Genomic DNA, 20,145 nt, shown 5'->3' with positions numbered 1-20,145 from the left:
TGTTGTATATTTGTATGTTTTACGTAGTTTAAAATATATATATATATATATATATATATATATATATATATATATATATATATATATATATATATATATACTAGCTGTTGGGGTGGCGCTTCGCGCCACCCCAACACCTAGTTGGTGGGGGCGCTTCGCGCCCCCCCCAAGCCCCCCCGCGCGCGTAAGTCGTTACGCGCCATAATAGTTACGCGCCATTGTAGTTGTGTCCCTATGTCCCACCTGTGAATATAGATATATATATATATATATGGTTTTAACTACGTAAAACTTGCGAATATACAACATTCTTTGCTGTCCCATTGTCTTTGCATATAAATAGATTGTCAGGTTATCCCCCTGTTTCCCCCGGTGTCCCCGTTGTAGTTGTGTCCCTGTGTCCCGGTCGTCATTTATATTCCCTGTGTCCCGGGTCCCGGTCATCATTTGTATCCCGGTGTCCCGGTCTGTATATACATTCGTTTTTTAGTTTTGTTTTTCTCCTTTATTTTTTTCCTTTTTTTTTCTTTTTTAGCTTATTTAGATTTTTAGATTTTTTAGTTTTTTTTATTAGTTTTTAGTTTTTATTTCTTTTTAGTTTTTTTGTCCCGGTCGTCATTTATATCCCCCTGTTTCCCCCGGTGTCCCCGTTGTAGTTGTGTCCCTGTGTCCCGGTCGTTATTTATATTCCCTGTGTCCCGGTCGTCATTTGTATCCCGGTGTACCGGTCTGTATATACATTCGTTTTTTAGTTTTGTTTTTCTCCTTTATTTTTTTCCTTTTTTTTTCTTTTTTAGTTTATTTAGATTTTTAGATTTTTTAGTTTTTTTATTAGTTTTTAGTTTTTTTTTCTTTTTAGTTTTTTTGTAGTTTTTACCTTCTTTTTAGTTTTGTTAATTTTTTTTTTTACTTGTGTCCTGGTCGTCATTTATACTCCCTGTGTCCCGGTGCTTTGTTGATTGCTAATCGAACATTCCTTTTGTCCTGGTCGCTTTCTCTTTGAGTGTCGTCATTTATTTTTTTATTTTTTAGTTCTTTTAGTTTTTACCTTTTTTAGTTTTTTTTTAGTTTTTAGTTTTTTTAGTTTTTTACCTTTTTTTAGTTTTTTTAGTTTTTTAGCTTTTTTATTTTTTTTATTAGTTTTTAGTTTTTTTGTAGTTTTTGCCTTTTTTTTTAGTTTTTTGTCCTGGTCGCTTTCTCTTTGAGTGTCGTCATTTATTAGTTTTTTCCTTTTTTTTTTTAGTTTTTTATTGGTTTTTACCTTTATTTTAGCTTATTTTTCAGTTTTTTCCTTTTTTTTAGTTTTTTTTTATTTTTTATTTTTTTTAGTTTTTTACCTTTTTTTAGTTTTTTTAGTTTTTTTAGTTTTTTAGCTTTTTTACTTTTTTTATTAGTTTTTAGTTTTTTTTTGTAGTTTTTGCCTTTTTTTAGTTTTTTCAGTTTTTTTTTTAGTTTTTTATTGGTTTTTACCTTTATAGTTTTTTTAGTTTTTTAGCTTTTTTATTTTTTTTATTAGTTTTTAGTTTTTTTTGTAGTTTTTGCCTTTTTTTAGTTTTTTCAGTTTTGACGTCACCTAATCCAGTTTTTTCAGGTGACGTCACCTGACACATCCATCCACACATCCATCCACACATCCATCCACAGACAACTTATTTTTATATATATAGATATATATATATATATATATATATATATATATATATATATATATATATATATATATATATATATATATATATATATATGTAAATATATATATATATATATATATATATATATATATATATATATATATATATATATATAATATATATATATATATATATTATTTATATATATATATTAATATATATATATATTAATATATATATATATATATATATATATATATATATATATACTAGCTGTTGGGGTGGCGCTTCGCGCCACCCCAACACCTAGTTGGTGGGGGCGCTTCGCGCCCCCCCCAAGCCCCCCCGCGCGCGTAAGTCGTTACGCGCCATAATAGTTACGCGCCATTGTAGTTGTGTCCCTATGTCCCACCTGTGAATATAGATAGATATATATATATGGTTTTAACTACGTAAAACTTGCGAATATACAACATTCTTTGCTGTCCCATTGTCTTTGCATATAAATAGATTGTCAGGTTTACCGACTCTTGAACATGCAACATATAATGGTCCATGGGAAAACAATCTGTATTCAGATCTATACCTCATGATTCTAATGATTGCCCTTGAGCTTTGTTGATGGTGATTGCTAATCGACCATTCCCTGTCCCGGTGTCCCGGTCGTCATTTACATCCCCCTGTTTCCCCCGGTGTCCCCGTTGTAGTTGTGTCCCTGTGTCCCGGTCGTCATTTATATTCCCTGTGTCCCGGGTCCCGGTCGTCATTTGTATCCCGGTGTCCCGGTCTGTATATACATTCGTTTTTTAGTTTTGTTTTTCTCCTTTATTTTTTTCCTTTTTTTTTCTTTTTTAGCTTATTTAGATTTTTAGATTTTTTAGTTTTTTTATTAGTTTTTAGTTTTTTTTTCTTTTTAGTTTTTTTGTCCCGGTCGTCATTTATATCCCCCTGTTTCCCCCGGTGTCCCCGTTGTAGTTGTGTCCCTGTGTCCCGGTCGTCATTTATATTCCCTGTGTCCCGGTCGTCATTTGTATCCCGGTGTACCGGAGTTGTGTCCCTGTGTCCCGGTCGTCATTTATATTCCCTGTGTCCCGGGTCCCGGTCGTCATTTGTATCCCGGTGTCCCGGTCTGTATATACATTCGTTTTTTAGTTTTGTTTTTCTCCTTTATTTTTTTCCTTTTTTTTTCTTTTTTAGCTTATTTAGATTTTTAGATTTTTTAGTTTTTTTATTAGTTTTTAGTTTTTTTTTCTTTTTAGTTTTTTTGTCCCGGTCGTCATTTATATCCCCCTGTTTCCCCCGGGTCGTCATTTATACTCCCTGTGTCCCGGTGCTTTGTTGATTGCTAATCGAACATTCCTTTTGTCCTGGTCGCTTTCTCTTTGAGTGTCGTCATTTATTTTTTTCTTTTTTAGTTCTTTTAGTTTTTACCTTTTTTAGTTTTTTTTAGTTTTTAGTTTTTTTAGTTTTTTACCTTTTTTTAGTTTTTTTAGTTTTTTTTTAGTTTTTTAGCTTTTTTATTTTTTTTATTAGTTTTTAGTTTTTTTGTAGTTTTTGCCTTTTTTTTAGTTTTTTTAGTTTTTTAGCTTTTTTATTAGTTTTTAGTTTTTTTTATAGTTTTTGCCTTTTTTTAGTTTTTTAAGTTTTTTAGCTTTTTTATTTTTTTTATTAGTTTTTAGTTTTTTTTGTAGTTTTTGCCTTTTTTTTCTCTTTGAGTGTCGTCATTTATTAGTTTTTTCCTTTTTTTTTTTAGTTTTTTATTGGTTTTTACCTTTATTTTAGCTTATTTTTCAGTTTTTTCCTTTTTTTTAGTTTTTTTTATTTTTTATTTTTTTTAGTTTTTTACCTTTTTTTAGTTTTTTTAGTTTTTTAGCTTTTTTACTTTTTTTATTAGTTTTTAGTTTTTTTTGTAGTTTTTGCCTTTTTTTAGTTTTTTCAGTTTTTTTTTAGTTTTTTATTGGTTTTTACCTTTATAGTTTTTTTAGTTTTTTAGCTTTTTTATTTTTTTTATTAGTTTTTAGTTTTTTTTGTAGTTTTTGCCTTTTTTTAGTTTTTTCAGTTTTGACGTCACCTGATCCAGTTTTTTCAGGTGACGTCACCTGACACATCCATCCATCCATCCATCCACAGACAACTTATTTTTATATATATAGAAGATATATATATCTATATATATAAAAATAAGTTGTCTGTGTGTGGATCTGTGGATGGATCAGGTGACGTCATGTTTGTCCGCATATGACGTCTGAATTATTTCACACTAATACAAAAGAAGAAAAAAACTAAAAAAGGTAAAAACTACAAAAAAAACTAAAAAGAAAAAAAAACTAAAAAGCTAAAAAACTAAAAAAAAATAAAAAAAGGTAAAAATCTAATAACTAAAAAAAAACTGAAAAAAATAAAAAAAGGCAAAAACTAGAAAAAAAATAAAAACAAATAAAAAAACTAAAAAAGCTAAAAAACTAAAAAAACTAAAAAAACTAAAAAAAGATAAAAAACTAAAAAAAACGAAAAACTAAAAAAGAAAAAAACTAAAAAAAAAGGAAAAAACTGAAAAATAAAAGAGAAAAAGAAAACTAAAAAAATATGAATAAATATATATAAAAATAAGTTGTTTTCTGGGTTATGTCTGTCTGTCTGTCTGTCGAGTGACGTCGTGTTTGTCCGCATATGACGTCTGAATTATTTCACACTAATACAAAAGAAGAAAAAAAACTAAAAAAGGTAAAAACTACAAAAAAACTAAAAAGAAAAAAAAACTAAAAAACTAAAAAACTAAAAAAAAACTAAAAAAAGGTAAAAAACTAAAAACTAAAAAAAACTGAAAAAACTAAAAAAGGGGCAAAAACTAAAAAAAAACTAAAAACTAATAAAAAAACTAAAAAAGCTAAAAAACTAAAAAAACTAAAAAAACTAAAAAAAGGTAAAAAACAAAAAAAAACTAAAAACTAAAAAAGAAAAAACTAAAAAAAAGGAAAAAACTGAAAAATAAGAGAAAAAGAAAACTAAAAAAATATTAATAAATATAAAAAATATAAATATAAATATAATATAAATTAGCAATCAACAAAGCACCGAGACACAAATGACGACCGGGACACAGGGAGTATAAATGACGACCAGGACATAAGTAAAAAAAAACCTAAAAAAACTAAAAATGGTAAAAACTACAAAAAAACTAAAAACTAATAAAAAAACTAAAAAATCTAAAAATCTAAATAAACTAAAAAAGAAAAAAAAAGAAAAAAGGAAAAAAATAAAGGAGAAAAACAAAACTAAAAAACGAATGTATATACAGACCGGGACACCGGGATACAAATGACGACCGGGACACAGGGAATATAAATGACGACCGGGACACAGGGACACAACTACAATGGGGACGCCGGGGGGCACAGGGGGATATAAATGACGACCGGGACACCGGGACACAAGGAATATAAATGACGCCCGGGACACTCAAAGAGAAATCACAGACTGGAACACCGGGACACAAATGACGACCGGGACACAGGGAATATAAATGACGACCGGGACACAGGGACATAACTACAAAGGGGACGCCGGGGTGCACAGGGGGATATATAAATGACGATGGCGACTCAGGGAATGGTCGATTAGCAATCACCATCAACAACAGCTAGTATATATATATATATATATATATATATATATATATATATATATATATATATATATATATATATATATATATATATATATATATATATATATATATATATATATATATATATATATATATATATATATATATATATGTATATGGGGGGAGCGCCCCCTCCAGCTAGGTGTTAGGGTGGCGCGAAGCGCCACCCGAACGGCTAGTTAAGTATGAAAATATAATGAAGCAGTTAATGTCTATTAATTTGTATTCATTAGTCATTGAGGGAATTATAGGCAGTCAGATGTCAGTCAGTCCGACGTCAGTCTGTCAGATGTTAGGATGGTATCTTATGCTTGGACTGTCTCTGTGGACTACCCAACCATTTGAAAGAACTAATCACTTAATATTTTAACTGAAAGTATAAATGATACAAGCATCTTTTGAAAAATTGCTTTTCTAGGGTATGGTGCCATATTTGAGTTACTTAGCTGACTGATTCTCTGAGGTTCGTCTCTTACTGTTTAAATCAAGCTAAGAAAAAGCTGTAGGCTATTTCCTTGTGATGTCGTTTGTCATTTATCTATATATATAATATACTAGCTGACCTCTGCCACGGGTTGCTGGGGCGCTGCGCGGGTTGCGGTGTGATCCGGGTTACATCAGTAGCTAGCAACCTAGTCAGAGACAATCACACCCCCAAGTAAAAATAGACAGTTCAGATCTCCTAAAATTGTGTCACTTTGACAAGATCTGTTAGCTGACAAAAGGGAACCATTTTGTCTTAAACCCCATATATAGAAATCTTTCAATCCCTTTGCTTGAATAACAACGAAAATCCATTGACTTCAAAAAATATAAAGTGGCTACAACAATGATATTCTGTGTTGAAGGCATCTTTTGTTCTTTCTATTTTCTTTTCTACTCAGCTAGCAGGGCACTGAAGCATCATAGAGAGGTTTAATGGCTCATTCTAAATCAAATCGCTGTATTTAGAAACCTTTTGTAATTAATGATTTATAAAATAAAATAAATTTTTTATAGTAAAATTATGGTAAGTGAATGATGCAAATCATGGCTGCAGCTTTTGCTGCAAAATTAGTGAGAGACAAAACAAAGCTGATAGTAACCAAATTAAATGAAGGATCTGCATATTTCAATATAAACATGGCCATCGCTATCAGGGCTGAATAATGAACATGATTTATAAAATAAAATAAATTTTGTATAGTAAAACTAGCTGTTGGGGTGGCCCTTCACGCCACCCCAACACCTAGTTGGTGGGGGCGCTTCGCGCCCTCCCCCAAGTCCCCGCGCGCGTAAGTCGTTACGCGCCATATTAGTTACGCGCCATTGTAGTTGTGTCCCTGTGAATATACATAGATATATATATGTTTTTAACTACGTAAAATTTGCGAATATACAACATTCTTGGCTGTCCCATTGTCTGTGCTTATACAAAGCCTTATATACTTATAATGACGTCATATGCAATCGCTCTTTTTACAAACAAACAAACATGCATACATACAACTCATTTTTATATAGATAGATAGATAAATAGATATACATATACAAATTAACTACGTAAAACTTGCGAATATACAACATTCTTCGCTGTCCCATTGTCGGTGCATATAAATAGATTGTCAGGTTTACCGACCCTAGAACATGCAACGTACAATTGTCCATGGGAAAAACAATCTGTATTAAGATCTATACCGCATTTTCCTAATGATTGACCTTGAGCTTTGTTGATGGTGATTGCAAATGCTAATCGAATTGGGAATTGCAATCTTTTAAATTGAAAAGGCAGATCCATTGGAATCATGGGAATGCGAGGAATAAGAACAGCCTCACCCTCAAAAGGCCCTGTCAATATTGTTGCCTCTATTACGTTTTCCTTTCTTTTTTTTTACGGCAAGTCGCGTGCCATTGCAAAGCTTTGGTGGGTTGATATTTCGTAACAATATTATTGGGACGCCTATTTTTAGTTGTAGCAAGTGTGGTGGAAACCCTGTGAGGTCCAGGGAATTTAAAAATTCAGATGGATAATTAACCGCTTCATTTGGTTCCAGAACTGTGTCGACTGACTTGTGAAGGACTGCCTGGTCTCGAATCTTGGTCAAAACAATATTGTCGATTTCGTGGACGTCTATATTTTTGGCTGCCAGAATCGCTCTCCTCGTCAATACCTCACTCTTTACACTAAACCTTGAAAATTTGTCCCAAATTTTAAAAATGACCCCTGAATCACAAAGGCCGTGATTAATAGTTGAAATTACTAAAAATACTTTAGCGTAAAAAGCAAGGTATTATCGAAGAGACTCTTATTTTGTAATATTTTATGTTCGATTTAAGTTTTAATGCTGTTCATTACTTCCAGTTGAAAAAAAAATTATTTATTTTTTCTTTTTTTAAATAATGCTAGAAAATCCTTCGCCCCCTTCATGGAAATTTTATTTCCTCATGAAAAATTCCTCCATAGAAAGATCCCCCCACGTAACCCCCTCCCCCCGATACATTCCCATCCCAACGCAAAAAAGATCCCGTGAAAACGTCTGTAAACTTCATAATAACCATTACTATATGTAAATAATGGTCAAAGTTTGTAACTTGCAGCTCCTCCCTAGGACTGTGGGGGATTAAGTCGAGTCCAAAGACATAGATATAAGGTTTTTGACTAAGCTGAACAGAATACCTATCTTAAAATTTTGATCTAGCGACTTTGGGGAAAAAATGTACGTGGGAGGGGGCCTAGTTGCCCTCCCGGTTTTTGGTCACTGAAAAGGGCACTAGAACTTTTTAATTTCCGTTAGAATGAGCCCTCTCACAACATTCTAGAGCCACTGAATCAATACGATCACCCCTGGAAAAAAAACAAGAGCTAAGAGCATATAAGACTTGTAACGAGTTCGGAAGAGCCAAAAGCCAAGAGCTCATATGGTATGAGCTCTAGCAAAATTCTAAGAATCAATAGATTGCTATAAAAGGAAAATTAGAGATTTAATACCGGTCGGGATTTAAAATAAGAGCTCTGAGTCACGAGGTCCTTCTAAATATCAAAATTCATTCAGATCGGATCACCCACTCATAAGTTAAAAATACATCAATTGTTCCTCTCCCTTCAGTCCCACAGATAGTCGAATCGTGGAAAACAGCTTTATCGAGTCAATTTGTACAGCTCCCTGACACGCTTACAAATTTTCATCGTCCTAGCACGTCCAGAAGCACCAAACTCGCAAAAGCACTGAACCCCACCACCTAACTCCCCCAAAGAGAGCAGATCCAGTCCGGTTACGTAAATCATGTACCTACAATATTTATAAGCGTTTTCCAAGATTTCCGGTTTCCCCCTCCAACTACCCCCATTGTCAACAGATATGGTCGGGATTTGAAATATGAGCTCTGAGATATGAGTTCCTTTTAAATTTCATTAAGTTCTGATTACCCGTTCATAAGTTACAAATACCTCATTTTTTCTAATTTTTCCGACTTACTCCCACCTCCAACTCCACCAAAGAGAGCGGATCCTCTTTCGTAAGATAAAAATACCTCATTTTTTCAATTTTTAACGGAAAACGACTATTTTTAATTTAGTCTGGTCCGGTCCCTGATACGCCGGCGAAATTTCATCGTCCTAGCTTACCTGAAAGTGCCAAAAGTAGCGAAACCAGGACAGACCAACAGAATTTGCGATCGCTGTATGTCACTTGGTTAATATCAAGTGCAATAAAAAAAAAATAACAAATAAACACGCATCCGTGATCTGTCTTCTAGTAAAAAATACAACATTCCATATTTTTGTAGATAGAAGCTTGAAACTTCTACAGTAAGGTTGTCTGATACGCTGAATTTGAGGTGTGATCTTCGTTAAGATTCTATGACTTTTAGGGGGTGTTTCCCCTTATAATAAGGTAAATATTCTCACGCTCGTAATTTTTTATGGGTAAGACTAAACTTGGGGAAACTTATTTATTTAAAATCATCATTAAAATCGGATTCTTTTGATGTAATTATTAATATCAAAAATATTTTTTTAGAGTTTCGGTTACTATGGAGCTGGGTCGCTCCTTACTTACAGTTCATTGCCACGAACTGTTTGATAACAAGTTAAACTTGTTATTCTCTTCAAAGAACAAACTGAGCTAATTAAGGCAACAATTTGGAGCCACTTCAGACTGCTAAACCAAAACTGAAGAAAATAATAATTCTTTAAAAGCTTTGTAGACTAAGTAAGAACTTGTTAGCTAGGTTTTCCCAAATGAAAAATTCAAAAATAAATGTTTTATGAAGCTTTCCATTTTTTTTTCTAACAAGGGTTTCTCAAGAACAAGAGAATTCAGCTTCAAATTTGTTTTAGATTTTTACCCCTTTCACATTCGGTTGAATATTTTGGAATATTTGACGGTCCCTTTTAACCCATGCCTACATCATGTTATTCTTTGTTTGAAACTTGTTTATACCAATGTCTGAATTAGGCTACAATCCTTTTCAATTATCAGAAGCACCATAAAACCAAGTCTAGTCATTGGCCCAAATAATGACATTCATGGTTGAGATGCATTCATGTGGTGGTAATGCAACTGTAAGGCATACAATTGTAATAGCAGTGGCTACTGCATTTTAAAAGAGCTGACAATTATATTTCTGGTAAAGTATGAAATTGTAATGGTGGTAATTATTATATTTCACAAGAGCATTGCATAAGGAATCAAACGGTTTATTTTTTTAACTTGTTTTGCTCAACTCACTGACTTGTGTTTTTGTCACATAAACTTGTGAGCCATTTCTGACTGTTCAATTACTTCCAAATTACATCATTATATTCATTTTTGATGACTATGCAGCAATAGAACATCAAAATTTTCCCTCTTGTATACTCCTTCTCGTATAAATAAAACACATAAACAGGTGGATTAGGCACAACGAAAAGTATAAAACAAACACTATCTTTAAAAAAAATCTGATATCAGAATGATAAGAACACTTGCTTGTGGAAACTTAGGTTTGAATCTTAGACAAGGGTCTTAGAGAAAATTAGCAACTCTTCAAAAGGCTCTTCAGAAGTTCCAAAGCTGCCAGTAACAGAACAGTAACAGTAACAGACCAAATTCTGATAGCTTCCAACACTTTAGTAACACAACTTGCCTTTTCATAGCTTTGCTTTGAACAAAATTTATTTTATATGTATATAAATATAAAATTTATTATATATGTGTTGAAATACCTCTTATTTTAAATCCCGACTGGAACTGGTGAAGGGGAAGTTGGGGGGGCAGAATCTAAAATCTTGGAAAACGCTTAGAGTGGAGGGATCGGGATGAAACTTGGTAGGAAAAATAAGCACAAGTCCTAGATACGGGACTGACATAACCGGGGTGGATCTGCTTGCTTTGGGGGAGTTGGGGGGAGGGTTAATTCTAAAAAATAGGAAAAAATGAGCTATTTTCAACTTACAAAAGAGTGATTGTATCTTAATAAAATTCATATTTAGAAGGACCTTGAAACTCAGATTTCTTATTTTAAATCCTCATCGGATCTGGTAACATTGGTGGGAGTTGGAGGGGGGGGACCTAAAATCTTGGAAAATGCTTAGAGTGGAGGGATCGGAATGAAACTTTATCAGAAAAATAATTATAAGTCCTAGATACGTGATTGACATAATCGGATCGAATCCGCTCTCTTTGGGGGACTTGGGAGGGGGGATGTTATTTCTGAAAATTATAAAAATGAGGTATTTTTAACTTAGGAGGGAGATATCAGATCTTAATAAAATTTGATGTTTGGAAGGATATCATGTCTCAGAGCTCTTATTTTAAATTCCGACTGGATCTGGTGAAGGGGAAGTTCGGGGGGGGGCAGAATCTAAAATCTTGGAAATTCGGAAAAATTAGAAAAAATGCGCTACTTGTAACTTACAAACGGGTCATCAGATCTTAATGAAATTTGATATTTAGAAGGATCTTGGGCTTTAGAACTCTTATTTTAAATCCCAACGAGATCTGGTAACATTGATGGGAGTTGGAGTGGGAAACCGGAATTCTTGGAAAACTTGAAAATCATGGTATCTTACAAATGGGTGATCGGATCTTAAAGAATTTAGATATGTAGAAGGACCACATGAGTCAAAGTTCTTATTTTAAATCCCGACCGGTATTAAGCCTCTAATTTTCCTTTTAAAGCAATCTTAGCTCTTTTTTATGCAGTTTTATGTGTCATGATGGCTCAAGGTAGTGTTGTAACTTGTAAAATTGGGTATTTTATGTATTTTACCGCAATTTAATGATCCCCTGTAAAATTGCTATTTTGTGTATCTTTCATAATTTATGCAATTTGTGTATATTACCAGTATTTTACATGTTTTACTGGTATCTTACATATTTTATAGAGCCTTGCAATTTTCAAAGCACAAAAATGCAAAGTGGTAGACAGAAAAAGGTTTAGATACGATTTATTGATTTTGTTTTGTGTATAGCTGTACTATGTCAGCTGCATTAAAAGGTCATCTGTTTGACTTGAATATCTTGTTATCCAAACAATAAAGCATTTTGTAGTACTGGTAATTATAATTTTGAAATGGTGAAATATTAGCTGAAATTAAATTATGTTAGTTGTTGTGAGCTGCTAAAGACAGAAAGGGCTACAAGCAGGATTGACAAATGACAAACAAAAAATGTGACAAAATTTAATAGCCATAAAAAGAGGGTAATGTCAGCTAGTAGACAGAAAAGAAACCAAAATGACAGAAGCATATATTTTGTCATGGACTTCCACTCATCTGTCTTCAGTGTTAAAAAAGGAAGAAAAATCTTATTTTCTGAAGTGTCTTTGAAAGAGCAAAAGACAGACTGAATAAAACAAACCAAAAATACTAAGCCAGATAAAACAAAAGACTATTCACCAACAAGATTGGGCAAGCAAAGGAAGCAAGAGGGGTCTATATCTGGATAGAGGGTCATAGGCTATATAATAATTTTTTCTCCAAATTACTGGGGCAAGACGGCAACTACCCCTTTGCCTTCCCTCCAAACGATGCTCCTGGTGATGGTTGACAGAATACATTGGACATATATATTTGCAGATTAAGGGGGGGAGTTGGAGTAAAGTATTTGGACAGCTTGAAGTTAGGAAAGAATTCTTGCTTCATGATATGCAGAATAATTGTATATAACATATTTTGCATTTAGACCCACTATACTTTACCAACCCCCTGATGTACAAATGTATTGCCCAAATTATAGAAGTCCAAGATCACAATATGAAACAATATGTTCAAAAAACCTGTGGTTTGAAACAGGCACAGTCAGCTGAATCAGAATCTGAAAGAGAGGAGCTAGATTTGCCAGCATATCCTGGTGAATAATCTTTATATGATATGAGAAACTTGGCTAAATACAGCTATTTCAATATGCAAGACTGTTTGGGTAACATTTCTTCAGTTTAAATGTAGTTTTTTTTTTTTTTTTTTTAGAAAAGCATATAAATGTGACAACAAATTTCTGATGTTAATAACATAAGACACTAAAGTGTAATAGAAAAATGTAGTTATTAATTACATAAGGTTTTTAACTTCCATCATTTTTCTTACTTCTAACTTGTTTAAGAGAAACTATCTTTACTGTTTAAAGCTGCCAAGCTATCTGAGGTGACAAAGAAAAAGGGAAAATAGACTATTTATGCAGAATTTCTAGGTTGCAGTCACCTTTCTTGATTTTAAAGCCAATATATTTTCCTTGCTATTCAAGTTAAGGGACGGTCAGTTTCATATATAGGGTTCTCAGATAAGGTGGCTCTGATTGTGTACTTCATATCTACATTTGACCCTATTTGTAGGAGTTTTGGGCTATTATATTTTTTAGTATTGGATGTGATTGCCTCTTACTAGGTTGCTAGCTATTGCTGCAACCTGGATTACAGCCCTGATAGCGATGGCCATGTTTATATTGAAATATGCAGATCCTTCATTTAATTTGGTTACTATCAGCTTTGTTTTGTTTCTCACTAATTTTGCAGCAAAAGCTGCAGTCATGATTTGCATCATTCATTTACTATAATTTTACTATAAGAAATTATTTTATTTTATAAATCATTTTCATTAATTACAAAAGGTTTCTAAATACAGCGATTTGATTTAGAATGAGCCAACCTCTCTATGATGCTTCAGTGCCCTGCTAGCTGAGTAGAAAAGAAAATAGAAAGAACAAAAGATGCCTTCAACACAGAATATCATTGTTGTAGCCACTTTATATTTTTTTAAGTCAATGGATTTTCGTTGTTATTCAAGCAAAGGGATTGAAAGTTTTCTATATATGGGGTTTAAGACAAAATGGTTCCCTTTTGTCAGCTTGACAGATCTTGTCAAAGTGACACAATTTTAGGAGATCTGAACTATTCTATTTTTACTTGGGGACGTGATTGTCTCTGACTAGGTTGCTAGCTACTGGTGCAACCCGGATCACACCGCAACCTGCGCAGCGCCCCAGTAACCCGTGGCAGAGGTCAGCTAGTAAATAATATGAATGTAAATGACCAACGACGTCACAAGGAAATAGCCTGCAGCTTTTTCTTAGCTTGAGTTGAACAGTAAAAGATAAACTTTTTCAATTGGTTCTTTCAAATGGTAGCAAAACCAAAAATACAGTCCAAGCATAAGACAGGTTTTTAAATACTTACAGACTGACATCCGACTGAATGACATCTGACTGCCTAGAATGAACACAATGAATCCGATATACAGATTAATAAAAAATAAATGATTCAACTTTTTCAATTGGTTCTTGCCAATGCTTTTTCATTTGGTAGCAAAGCCAAAAATACAGTCCAAGCACAAGACAGGTTTTTAAATACTTACAGAGTGATATCCGACTGAATGACATCTGACTGCCTAGAATGAACACAATGAATCCGATATACACATTATTAGCAAATAAATGATCCATTATTTTTTCATACTTTATATCCTCTACTTTTTTAGTTGTGTTATCATTTTTGTCTCTCTCATGGTCTAACTTTCTCATGTGATTTTCATCTTCTACACCTTCATCTTTTCCATTTGAGTCTTTGGTTTCGTCTCCATCATGATCTGACTGCTTAATCTGATTTGTATCCTCTATATCTTCATCTTTTTTATAAGAGTCATTGTTTTCGTCTTGTTTTTGGTCTGTCTGTTTTATCACGCTTGCCTCAAAATGAGGGTGATTTGTACCTGCAGTTGTTGTACCTGCATTATCGGCCTGCCTCATCACATTTTCATCCTCTATGCCCTCATCTTTTTTTTCATTTGAGTCAATGTTATCGTGTCCATCGTGATTGGGTTGCCTCATATGATTTTCAATCTCTAGTTTATCTATACCTGGAGTTGTTTTATCAGTTACTCTGATTGTTTTAAGTCTCATTTCAGAACATCTAAAAAATACTAAACAAAAAATTATGATGATTTTAGCACAATTCATTTTAAACTTAAATTTCAAAAGGAAAGCTTAACTAACTAACTAAGCTTAATGAACCAGCAAAAGGAAAACCAAACTAATTTAAAAATTTCAGGTATTTTCTGGTTTGAATTAAATAATTAAAATAACTACTCAAACTCCATAAATATTTTTGCAGTTTGTAGTTAAATAACATAACTTTATATAAAATTTTCAGGAATTATTCTAGTTTCTGTTGACGAATCATATTTTATATTAAAACCCCCCAAAATTACTGAATTTTACATAACTATGTCGAAATGCCTCTTGTAATGATTAAATAAAAAACCAGTTTTTTAACTGAAAGTAAGGATCAACATTAAAACTTAAAACGAACAGAAATTACCCCGTGTATTAACCGGGCTGTTCCCTTCTCAACGCCCCGCTCTCTACGCTAAAGTTTGACTTTTTGTCTCAATTCTACTTTATTAAACAGTAAACAACTTTAGCGTAAAGAGCGGCGTGTTGAGAAGGGAACAGCTTCTTTCATACACGGAGTAATTTCTGTTCGTTTCAAGTTTTAATCTCGCTCCTTACTTTCAGTAAAAAAAAGCAAACTAGTTTTTTTTTATATAATTTCTGACCGTTTTTGAATTAATGCATATTTGATTTTGGCACTCCGCACATAAATTATTAAAATGAAATTTGCATGTTAATTCTTTTTTTTTACTAAATAGCTTTCTCTTAGTTTTGATCAAACGGATTTGAGAAAAAAGGGGTGGAGGAGGCTTAGTTGCCCATAAATTTTTCGGTTACTTGAAAAGGCAATTAGAACTTTAAATTTTTAACGAACATTTTTATTAGTAAAAAATATACATAATTTACTAATTAACTTACGTAACGAACTATATTCGCATGTTATTCAGAACCAAGGCTATATACAGTATAATTCAGACTTTGAATACTGTAATCCACAACCAGTTCTACCGTAAATATGATGTTGCACTTTTGATAAATGATATCTATATATATAAAAATAAGTTGTCTGTCTGTTATGTCTGTTACACTATGTCTGTTACGCCAGATTATATATCTATATATATAAAAATAAGTTGTCTGTCTGTGGATGTGTGGATGGATGTGTGGATGGATGTGTCAGGTGACGTCACCTGAAAAAACTGGATTAGGTGACGTCAAAACTGAAAAAACTAAAAAAAGGCAAAAAACTACAAAAAAAACTAAAAACTAATAAAAAAAATAAAAAAGCTAAAAAACTAAAAAAACTATAAAGGTAAAAACCAATAAAAAACTAAAAAAAAAACTGAAAAAACTAAAAAAAAGGCAAAAACTACAAAAAAAAACTAAAAACTAATAAAAAAAGTAAAAAAGCTAAAAAACTAAAAAAACTAAAAAAACTAAAAAAAGGTAAAAAACTAAAAAAAATAAAAAATAAAAAAAAAACTAAAAAAAAGGAAAAAAACTGAAAAATAAGCTAAAATAAAGGTAAAAACCAATAAAAAACTAAAAAAAAAAGGAAAAAACTAATAAATGACGACACTCAAAGAGAAAGCGACCAGGACAAAAAACTAAAAAAAAAGGCAAAAACTACAAAAAAACTAAAAACTAATAAAAAAAATAAAAAAGCTAAAAAACTAAAAAAACTAAAAAAAGGTAAAAAACTAAAAAAACTAAAAACTAAAAAAAAACTAAAAAAGGTAAAAACTAAAAGAACTAAAAAAGAAAAAAATAAATGACGACACTCAAAGAGAAAGCGACCAGGACAAAAGGAATGTTCGATTAGCAATCAACAAAGCACCGGGACACAGGGAGTATAAATGACGACCAGGACACAAGTAAAAAAAAAAATTAACAAAACTAAAAAGAAGGTAAAAACTACAAAAAAACTAAAAAGAAAAAAAAACTAAAAACTAATAAAAAACTAAAAATCTAAAAATCTAAAAATAAATAAACTAAAAAAGAAAAAAAAAGGAAAAAAATAAAGGAGAAAAACAAAACTAAAAAACGAATGTATATACAGACCGGTACACCGGGATACAAATGACGACCGGGACACAGGGAATATAAATAACGACCGGGACACAGGGACACAACTACAACGGGGACACCGGGGGAAACAGGGGGATATAAATGACGACCGGGACAAAAAAACTAAAAAGAAATAAAAACTAAAAACTAATAAAAAAAACTAAAAAATCTAAAAATCTAAATAAGCTAAAAAAGAAAAAAAAAGGAAAAAAATAAAGGAGAAAAACAAAACTAAAAAACGAATGTATATACAGACCGGGACACCGGGATACAAATGATGACCGGGACCCGGGACACAGGGAATATAAATGACGACCGGGACACAGGGACACAACTACAACGGGGACACCGGGGGAAACAGGGGGATAACCTGACAATCTATTTATATGCAAAGACAATGGGACAGCAAAGAATGTTGTATATTCGCAAGTTTTACGTAGTTAAAACCATATATATATATATATATCTATATTCACAGGTGGGACATAGGGACACAACTACAATGGCGCGTAACTATTATGGCGCGTAACGACTTACGCGCGCGGGGGGGCTTGGGGGGGGCGCGAAGCGCCCCCACCAACTAGGTGTTGGGGTGGCGCGAAGCGCCACCCCAACAGCTAGTATATATATATATATATATATATATATATATATATATATATATATATATATATATATATATATATATATATATATATATATATATATATATATATATTATTTTTATATATATAGATATATATATATATATATATATATATTTTTATATATATAGATATATATATATATCTATCTATATTCACAGGTGGGACATAGGGACACAACTACAATGGCGCGTAACCAATATGGCGCGTAACGACTTACGCGCGCGGGGGGGCTTGGGGGGGGCGCGAAGCGCCCCCACCAACTAGGTGTTGGGGTGGCGCGAAGCGCCACCCCAACAGCTAGTTATCTATATATGAAAATAAGTTGTATGTATTTTTGTGTTGAGGGTTTGCATATGACGTCTGAAAAATAAAGAAGAAAAAGCAAACTGAAACTAAAAATATAGAAACTGGTAATTGCATAAACATTTCAATATATTTTGACAATAGATTAAAGTAATTCGAAAACCTTAAAACAGATACTTAAAATTTTGAGGTTTATTATAATTTGTTGAGTTTTAGCATGCTTGGCACGTAAAAATTTTTCTAACTGTCAATGTTAGAATGAACACTGACAAATGAAAAACATTGAAAAAGATAGAATGTTATCAAAAAGCAAAACCAGGCTTGCGGTTCAAAGAGAAAGGGCCAGATTAGGAATGTGCAATTTACGTCAACGAAGGCGTGTCGAGGAACTACCAGAGCAACGCGAAACCAGACTTGCTGCTGAAAGTGAAAGTAAAAAAAGAAGGCGTGTCGAGGAATCACAAGAGCAACGTGAAAACAGGCTTGCGGCTTCAAGAGATAATGCCAGATTAGGAATGTGCAATTTACGGCAACGAAGGCGTGTCGAGGAACTACCAGAGCAACGCGAAACCAGACTTGCTGCTGAAAGAGAAAGTAAAAAAAGAAGGCGTGCCAAGGAATCACAAGAACAGCAAGAAAACAGGCTTGCTGCTGATAGAGAAAGTAAGAAAAGAGAGCGTGCCGAGGAATCACAAGAGCAACCTGAAAATTATCGCCTGGCATTCAGGTACAGCCCAGTCGATGATTATAGTAGATGTGTTCAAATCGGGACTATGTCTAAAATTTGTCCCTATTGCAAGGCCTTGAAATTCAATGGTGAAACAATTGGAATGTGTTGCGCCTCAGGAAAAGTTAAACTTCCTCTATTGGCTGCACCACCAGAGCCATTGAAGACTTTGCTTACTGGAACTACGTCAGAATCTAAGCGTTTTTTTTATCACAGATCAGAAAATATAACTCATGTTTCCAAATGACGTCGTTTGGTGCCCAAATCGAAAATCCAGATCAATTTATGCCTACTTTCAAAGTAAAAGGGCAAATTTATCATAAAGCAGGGTCCTTTCTACCATTCTCAGGCGAGAATCATATATTTTTACAATTGTACTTCATCAGTGATAGAAAATCTGAATTGAATGCACGTTGCGAAATTTCTCCCAACGTTGAAAGGACAATCGTTTCCCAATTGTAACATCTTTGCCACGAAAATAATAATTTAGTGCGTCTGTTCAAAACAGCCATCGATTTGATGCCTACTGATACTCATAAAATGGTTTTTTCCGCTGACAAAACGCCTCCTGGCCAACATGAGCGTAAATACAATGCTCCAACTATCGACGAAGTGGTAATCGTTATGGTCGGTGATCAGTTTTTACCTCGAGATATTATTCTTCATAAGCGAAACGCTCATTTGGTAAGAATTGCTGAAACTCATCGATGCTACGATGCCCTACAATATCCTATCATTTTTTGGGATGGAGCCGACGGCTATCACTTTAATATTAAATTGATGAATCCAGCCACTAACAAAGAAATGAATAAGAAATGCAGTGCAATGCATTATTATTCCTATAGACAAATGATTCGGCAGGATGAAGACAATTATATTTTAAAATGCCGTCAATTGTTTCACCAATATGTCGTTCATATATATGCAAAAATTGAATCAGAACGTTTGCTATATATCCGCCTGAATCAGACCAAGCTACGCTCTGAACAACACATTCATTTTCGAGATGCAGTTGTAAATGACGGTAATACCACAAACGTTGGAAGATTAACGATTTTACCTTCGTCATATAATGGCAGTTCCCGTCATATGCATGAATATGTTCAAGATGCTATTGCGTATGTTCGTCTCTATGGTCGTCCAGATTTATTTATTACATTTACATGTAATCAATCTTGGGACGAGATACAGCAGCTTTTACTTCAAGGGCAATCGGCGGTTCTACATAGTAAAACTTGAAGTGTTTGGGTCAGTGCGATGCTGGATGTACTCAGTGGAATGGCAAAAACGAGGTTTGCCACACGCACATATACTAATCTCTGGCTACATAATAAAATTACTTCTAACGAAATTGATGATGTGATTTCTGCTGAAATACCTGATGAAAATGTCGATAAGGGGTTATATGATATTATTTTAAAGAATATGATACATGGACCTTGCAGTGCATTGAACGAAAATTCACCATGCATGGCCAAAGGAAGGTGCACAAAGCAATATCCTCGACTTTTAGTATCCAACACAATTACTGGCAATGATGGTTACCCACAATATAGAAGAAGATCTACTGAAGATGGCGGTAAAACAGCAATAATAAAGAAGCGTAACGGTACCACCATCGAAGAAGATAACTAGTGGGTAGTTCCATATTCCCCATTATTATCAAAAACATATAATGCACACATAAACGTTGAATACTGTAACTCCGTAAAGGCAATCAAATACATATGTAAATACGTCAACAAAGGCAGTGACATGG

At 33.2% G+C, this 20,145-nt stretch overlaps 1 protein-coding gene across 2 annotated transcripts in view; it reads right to left on the bottom strand.

The window, feature by feature from the left end:
• Positions 1–20,145, bottom strand: part of LOC136037235 (small ribosomal subunit protein mS31-like) — an 81,399-nt gene that overhangs the window by 50,517 nt on the left and 10,737 nt on the right. Inside the window, exon 2 of one of the 2 annotated variants that reach the window (XM_065719849.1) lies at positions 13,930–13,962. The exons of the other annotated variant lie outside the window; for it this stretch is intronic. Coding sequence (XP_065575921.1) covers positions 13,930–13,962 — 33 coding nt within the window. The remainder of the gene's footprint in view (positions 1–13,929; positions 13,963–20,145) is intronic. 2 annotated transcript variants of the gene reach the window in all.

The sequence above is a fragment of the Artemia franciscana genome, chromosome 2 (genome assembly GCF_032884065.1).
Source record: "Artemia franciscana chromosome 2, ASM3288406v1, whole genome shotgun sequence".
NCBI classification, from domain to species: domain Eukaryota; kingdom Metazoa; phylum Arthropoda; class Branchiopoda; order Anostraca; family Artemiidae; genus Artemia; species Artemia franciscana.
Note: the sequence above shows the minus strand (reverse complement) of the source record. Positions and strands in the feature narration are given on the sequence as shown.